This window comes from Primulina eburnea, chromosome 7 (genome assembly GCF_022965805.1).
Source record: "Primulina eburnea isolate SZY01 chromosome 7, ASM2296580v1, whole genome shotgun sequence".
NCBI classification, from domain to species: Eukaryota; Viridiplantae; Streptophyta; class Magnoliopsida; order Lamiales; family Gesneriaceae; genus Primulina; species Primulina eburnea.
Window position 1 is genome coordinate 3,319,341 of NC_133107.1, and position 7,705 is coordinate 3,327,045.

At 34.8% G+C, this 7,705-nt stretch overlaps 1 protein-coding gene across 1 annotated transcript; it reads left to right on the forward strand.

Moving 5' to 3' along the window:
- The first annotated feature begins 6,034 nt into the window (after positions 1-6,034).
- Positions 6,035-7,485, forward strand: LOC140836662 (BOI-related E3 ubiquitin-protein ligase 1-like). The gene is made up of 3 exons (XM_073202347.1): positions 6,035-6,199; positions 6,286-6,658; positions 6,784-7,485. Exons 1-3 carry the CDS (start codon positions 6,144-6,146, stop codon positions 7,333-7,335), a joined length of 981 nt encoding a protein of 326 aa, XP_073058448.1. The 5' UTR covers positions 6,035-6,143; the 3' UTR covers positions 7,336-7,485.
- The last annotated feature ends 220 nt before the right edge of the window (positions 7,486-7,705 follow it).

Below are 7,705 nucleotides of genomic sequence, written 5' to 3' on the forward strand. Positions count from 1 at the left end.
ATATAAGATTAAGTCACTACAAAAAAACCGGATGGTTTAGCGACGGTTTTTAAGGAACCGTCGTCACATTTGCGACGGTTTTCATATAACCGTCGCTATATAGCGACGGGTAAACATAAAACCGTCGCAAAATAAACAAAACGACGGTTTACTACCAATAGTCGTTTTTTTAGCCACGGTTTACTACCAACCGTCGTTATTTTAGCCACGGTTTAATACAAACCGTCGCTTTTTTAGCCACGGTTTATTACACCGTCGTAATATTTTGCGACAAGTTTTAATAAACCGTCGCTACTAAAAACACGTGACGGTTTAATAAAAACCGTCGTTTTTTTTTAGCCACGGTTTAATAAACTCCGTCGCTTTTTTAGTCACGGTTTACTAAGAACCGTCGCTTTTTTTGCCACGATTTTATTAAACTGTCGTAATATATTGCGACGGGTTCTAAAGAACCGTCGCTACGCAAAAAAAGCGACGGTTTACTTATTAAACTGTCGTAATACATTGCGACGGGTTCTAAAGAACCGTCGCTACGCAAAAAAAAGTGACGGTTTACTATAAACCGTCGCCTTATTTAACGACGGTTTAACGTCAACCGTCGCTGCCATATTAGGCGGCTTTTAGGTACCAGTCGCCATGTGCGACGGTTTAACACAACCCGTCGCAATATACAGACAGTTAAATAAAACCGTCTTAATATAGCGACAGTTTTGTATAAACCGTCGCCGATTCGGTTTATATATAACTGTCGCTATTAGAGACGGGTTTTCGAAACACCGTCGCTATTAGCAAACTGTCTATAAATTGTCGCGTTTTCGGCGAATTTTCTCCACAGCAACACCTTCACTCACATCTGCGCGCGATATAAATCTTATCTCGCGGACGTTTTTTGTTATTACTTAGGTACGTTTTTTTGCAATTCAATTCTTAGTAAAATTTCTATCTTGTATATATATTTGTGTATAATATAATGTTGTTATCTAACAAATTTTTCAATGACGAGGAGGACGATGACGAGACTCAGTCATTGTAGCTACTTTTTTTGTGATTGTTTTCTAATGAGATTTGTAGTTAACACTTGTATTATTTTTCGATTAGTAATATATGATTACATTTCGCAAACTTTGTTGTTACTTTTTTGTCAATTATGTAGCACAATATAGTTTAGTACGTAATTATTAAGGATGGTCTTAAAAAAATAAAAAAATTTAATGTTGCGACGGTTACTGTCAAACCGTCGCTTAATTAGCGACGGGTACTTAAAAACCGTCACTAATTAAGCGACGGTTCTGGTCAAACCGCTGCTCAATTCAGCGACGGATTTTGGCAAACCATCACTATAATAAGCGACGGCTTTGTCAATTGCCGTCGCTATATTAAACGACGGTTTAGTCAAAAACCGTCGCTTATTATAGCGACTGTTCTTGAAAAACCGTCGCTTCCGTCGCTTCATAGAGCGACGGTTTTTCAAAAACCGACGTTTAATTAAGCGACGGGTTGACATACACCGTCGCTTAATTTAGCGTCGTTGTTATTGTAACCGCCGCTAAAATAGCGACGGTCTTTAACAGCTAAACCGTCGCAATATTGTCACGGTTTTTGAGTATACGTCGCTTGGCTAAGGCGATGAGCCATTCGGTTACGGATTAGGAAACTGTCGCTAGAACCGTCGCCTTACCCGTCTTGCGACGGTTGTTTGCGACGGTTGTAGCGACGGTTGTAGCCGTCGCAAATTTTTTTTTTTTTTTGTAGTGAGTTTGGATGAATGTATTTCAAATCTATTAATTTCAAATGAATTTTAATTTTTTGGAGAATTAAGTAAAACCATAAACTTCAAAGTCTTATTTTGTATGTTTATATAACATTTAATGTTCATAAATGTAGATTTCAAGTTTACCAAAAAATAATGTCATTTGAAATCTATTCTATTTTGTATTACTAAAGATTTAATAACCGATGTATGAATTTAATATTTGATATATTATTTCACTGTAAACAATAAAACTAATCAAAATTCATGAAATTCATATTCATCAATCTGAACACAAATTGAGTAAATTCTTTGAAGCTTTGATTTGATTTTAGTCGTATGTTTATTATTAAATTTTGGCACAATTTATCTTTCCTAGTGGGGACGGTCGTCTGCCTGTGGACAAATACCATCAGTCTTCATCAATCTATTCTCGTCGCTGTATATATATATATATATATACATTGCACCAAATATAAAAAATTCAAGTTCATGTTTCGATCTTCGTTCTTATATATAGATATATATTATTTTAGAAGACAGTACACAGTCCATTGCATATTATTTACATCCACTTATACATTTAAATATTCGAGTAAGAGATGGATACATTTGGCAACAACAACATTTCTTAATGTTTTTTTTTATGCTTATTGGTAAATTATTTGCAAACATTAGGTCACTAGCCTAGCCAAACGTAATTGATTATGCAATTATTAAAGTTTTAGCAAAAATAAAACAATATATTTCAATTATTGAGAACTATTTTACTTTTATAAATTGTTTAACGTGTTGTCAAAGTTTGGCTTTCATTCAACACTAATTTAGAGATTACTCCGTCTGTAATCAGTAAATCCACTTGATATTTAGAGTAGGTCTCATGTGAGACCGTCTCACGGATCTTAATCCGTGAGACGGGTCAACCCGACCCATATTTAAAATAAAAAGTAATACTTTTAGCATAAAAAGTCATACTTTTTCATGGATGACCCAAATAAAGATCCGTCTCACAGAATACGACCCGTGAGACCGTCTCATACAAGTTTTTGCCTGATATTTATTATTTGTACGTAGCTGATAAGGCAAAAATAGTCTGGATACTCTCTCACGTCGCTGTTTTCTAATTAACCTCGCGACTTTTGACATTTAGGCTTCATATATACATCAAAAAAAGACAAAATTTGCATCGACTGATTTTGAATTCCCGGAGTTACCTATACGTAACACATGGCCGTCTTACGAGAATCGATGAAGAGGTCGAGTCTGAAGAAGTGGCTTTCGACGATTCAAAGACTTTTTTTTTTTTGTGGAAAACAAAACCTAACTTTGTTTTGATCCATAATTAATTACTATATAATTTATTTTATGATAATGATGAATATGACTGATGGAGAGCGACGAGAGGCGTGACACGCAGCACAAAAGGCTCACGCCATTTATTTTCCGAAGAAAAATCCAACAAAATCAGTGTGGACAATAACTTGTTAGCATCATCTACTTGGCTGTTTGCATGCCAAATTAATATTAGAGGCGTGTTATATCTATTTTTACCACCTCTTGAATTAAAGGGTTTATTACTATATTAATTATAATCATAAATAAAAAAAGTGTATATCTCTATGTTTGGCTCCAAATTGGAAACCAACTTTTCCAATTTCCGAAAATAAACTCCGATACTGTAATCATTTCGATCTCGTTAATTTCTAATTACTCCAGAAATCTATTTCTTTTCTGTCTCCAACATAATCTTTACATTGGATCAACACAGTATCAACTCGCTTTTACTTATTATTATAACAAAAAATATATCTAACTCAAATATGATTCTATAACCTGATAAGACATTATTTGTTTCGTGAGATGAGACGTGAAAAATATAAGAAATTAATATTTGTGGATAATTAATTTATTTATAATTCGAATATTTTGTAAAATTTCAATCATGTATTGAGTGAAATAAATATGTGTGATAACTAATAGTTCATCTTCTGCACTCGCACCAACATGTAGATAAATAAATTCAACTTCATTGGATGAAACTGTCCATGTATTAAAAAAAAATTCAAACCTACATTTTTTCCTTAATACTTTAAACCATCCATTGCTTGTGGATTTGAGCTTTAGTTAATGATGAACATTCCGAAATTAATTGAGTGATTTTTTTTTTATTAAAATTTAAATGTTATATGAAAAAACGAGTATCTGCGAATATGCGTAGCTTATATGTGAATAATTCAACGTATGAAATGTTTATTTGTGGGTTAATTATTATATGGACATAATTATAAATCTTATATGAAAATTTGGAATTAACACATTTATATGTGTTTTTGGAGAGAAACAAATCATATAGTAATAGTAGACAGTATACTTTGTAATTTAACTAAATAAAGAAATTAAATTAATATTTTGAAAAACTGGAAAAATTCAATTTAGAATAAGTTCATTAAAAGTTTTGAAATGTAGAATGGAAAATAAATTTTGGCAGGCCAATTTTCGGCTTTTATTTAAAAAAGAAAAGAAAAGGGGAAGATTAGAGGTTAATGATATAGAGCAGCGTAGCAGAGAATAAATGCCCATGTGGTGCGAGGTTGTCCGTTCCAGACACACCAGTTAAGGAATGGGGACAAGGGAGCAAAACGGGGAAACCGCATATGGAAAAGAAATGAGAGGGCCCCTCACGTTTCGGAAAGCGGGGCCCAATCGCCTTATAAAATAATCAACTGTCAACACATCTCACACGTGCTGCGCGTGGGTCCCTTCACGTTTTCCCAACCACAACTCCTTACAATTATGATGGGATAGATTTTCATTTCATTTAAAAAAAAAAAACTATTCAAAAGGTTCCTTTGAATTGACCCAACTGTCGCGTACGGTGGGCTCCATTACTGCGGATGCAACGTGGCCCAGACCCGCCCTGTCAGTTACTGCACCCAAACTCCATGCCACGTCACCCATCAGAGATAAAATTTAGTTAAATAAAGTAATTATCCTACGCGAGTAAATCCAATTTTTAACTGCTGTAGGAATAAATGAAACTGAAAAGGATTACTTGGAGTAGGGGATTTTTATTTATTTACTAGTTATTATGCACACACATCATGTGTGTGTGCACAATTTTTTTTATTATTATCGATAGACTAAAGTGAAATTTGACAAATTATGGAGGGACTAAATTGATATTTAAATTCTTGAAATAAAAATAAAAGTGTGTGTTGAAATTAAAAAAAAAACAAAACAAAACAAAATACAAAAGTGTAAAATTAATATCATATAAGGGTAAAATTGGAAGAAAAATTTGGTGTCCTCTCTAAGTAGTTATTATCATGTCCTCATATTTAATATAGGCAAAAACTTGTGTGAGACGGTCTCACGGGTTATATTTGTGAGACGGATCTCTTATTTGGGTCATCCATTAAAAAGTATTACTTTTTATGTTAAAAGTATTACTTTTTATTGTGAATATGGGTGGGGTTGACCCGTCTCACGGATTAAGATCCGTGAGACGGTCTCACATGAGATCTACTCTTTAATATAATAGTATAGAAGTATAGATAGTATAGAAGTATAGAAGTATAGATTATTACAAAGATTGAAATTATTATAATTATTATATTAGGAAAAAATATTATATTAGGAAAAAAAACTAAGGAGATACTTTGATAATGAAAGTGGGTTTAATTAGTTAAGAATAAAGTAGAAAATAAATTGAAAAAAAAAACAAATCTAACCCTCAAATCTCGATATTAAAATTCAAAATTAATAATAGGTAATTTCATAAAAAGGGTAAAAAAAATAATGGAAAGCCAGAAAAGATTTATTATGGATTTTATTATTCTTTTTCTCTCTTATTATTATCGACATGTAGGATGTATTATTAATTTAATTAGATTAGTTTTCCAAATTTCTGGTAGAAGCCAGACCGTTACACAATGGGGAAACCGCGAATCGTGCTTTAATTATACTGACTTAGGTGTCATTTTATGCTGGAGGACTTGAAAATCGTGGACGGATCGTAATAAATATCAATTAAATCACCTTTTTATCTCCAGAATTTAATCGCAAAATTTACTTTCTTTGATCTACAAAATCACCCATTCGTATTTTCGATTTAATTCGTCCATCAATCCAAAATATCCAACTCGCGTGAGACTCTCTCTTCTTTACTCGAATTTTGGTATTGATTTGACTTTACCATTTATTTATTAATTATTAAATTAAAATAAAAATACAAAAACGCTTGAATATATGCATATATGTATATAAACCCAATCGCCACCTCTCTATTTTATAATTCTGTTCATTTACTTGCTAACCTATTCCCTCTCCACCATATTCTCTCCTCCATTTCTATTGCTTCCTCTCCCTTTTCATCTTCTATCCATACATCCTAATGCCAGTTGAAGCAAGCAATCTCCAGATTTTCCCTGCGCAACTAATGCAAGACAGGTACTGGATGTTATTCTTGTTGCTTGCAATCTCATTTCTTCGCTTGTTTTGATGCTAATTTTTTGAAAAATTAATTATAATTGCAGGGATTTGGTTATGCCATGTGTTAATCAATCGGGGATGGCTTATTCTGTGTACAACGCGCAGCCGATGGGTTATTCTGGGATGCCCTTTGCCGCAACGTTGCCGACCAATAAATCCTTTTATCAACAGCCGGCCGTGTGCGATTCAGCGCAGGCCAAGACATCCATGAATACAGATAGTGGGCTCACCTATAATATTTCCGCCACAAGAAAGCGCTCCAGTGACGCTGTTAATCAGATGTATAGTACTACACCGCGTTTCCCGGTAGCCGTGAATAATGACAGTGCTTCTCAGTTCCCTACTTTTTTCGGAGATGATATCTTGCCTCAAATCCAGCAGTACCAGATTGAGATCGACACCATTATCTCCCAACATGTGAGTTTTTATTACCATTCCTTTACATTATTTATGCATGCATGCGGCAGTCGTGTTTGGAGAGTTGTTTCCTTTTTTGTTTGATTTTTAAATCCTGGTTTGTTTTTGTTTCGGGTGATTTGCAGACTAAGAGAATTAGGTTGGAACTAGAAGAGAGACGAAATAAACAAGCGAGATTGCTGGTGGCGGCGATTGGTGAAAGGGTGACGAAGAAGTTAAAGGAGAAGGAAGATCAAATCCAGAAAATGGGCAAAATAAATTTTTTCCTTCAAGAAAGAGTGAAGAGCCTCTACGTTGAAAACCAACTGTGGAGAGAAATGGCCCAGACGAACGAGGCCACAGCCAATTCCCTCCGCAGCGACCTGGAACAAGTCCTAGCCCACGTCGGCGGCGAGGAGCGGTTGTCCGCCGGAGCTTGTGGTGTCGCGGCCGTTGAGGACGACGTTGAGTCCTGTTGTGGCAGCAGTGATCACCACGAGAAAGATCACGTCGAAGAAACGGTGTCACAGAGTAGAAATTGCAAGCGATGTGGCGAGAGGGAATCGTGCGTGCTGCTTCTTCCTTGCAGACACCTTTGCCTCTGTAACGTATGCGGGAGTGGATCGCACCAACTCCAAGCATGTCCCGTCTGTAACGCCACCATGAACGCCACCCTCCATGTTAACATGTCTTCTTAATCCGTCAATAGACACAACAAGGTTTTTACTAGAGAAAGATCATACCTGGGCCAGACATTTTTGTTATACTTTTTTTTTTGTTTTTGCGTAAAAAATTCTGTAGCTTATTGTAAATCCTTTTATCCGCAATTCAATCGTTTATTCTTTTTAGTTCCTTTTTTTTTTAAATTATAATAAAGTAAAAATAAAAAATCCCAGCTCCATATTCGATTTATCACCATATCGTATGCTTTAATCCGTCACCTCTTCTTAAAAACTAGACTAGTTGCCTGCCGCCTGGTAGTGGGAAAGGTATAACCCATATTACAATATTCTTCCCCTCTATCTTTTTAAAACTTTAAACACGGACTATTTCTTCCTGCAATAATTT

Coding starts and splice junctions, on each gene's coding strand:
- LOC140836662 (XM_073202347.1), top strand. CDS start 6,144: ATGCCAGTTGAAGCAAGCAATCTCCAGATTTTCCCTGCGCAACTAATG. Junction 6,200..6,285: donor GCGCAACTAATGCAAGACAG/GTACTGGATGTT, acceptor TTATAATTGCAG/GGATTTGGTTATGCCATGTG. Junction 6,659..6,783: donor ACACCATTATCTCCCAACAT/GTGAGTTTTTAT, acceptor GGTGATTTGCAG/ACTAAGAGAATTAGGTTGGA.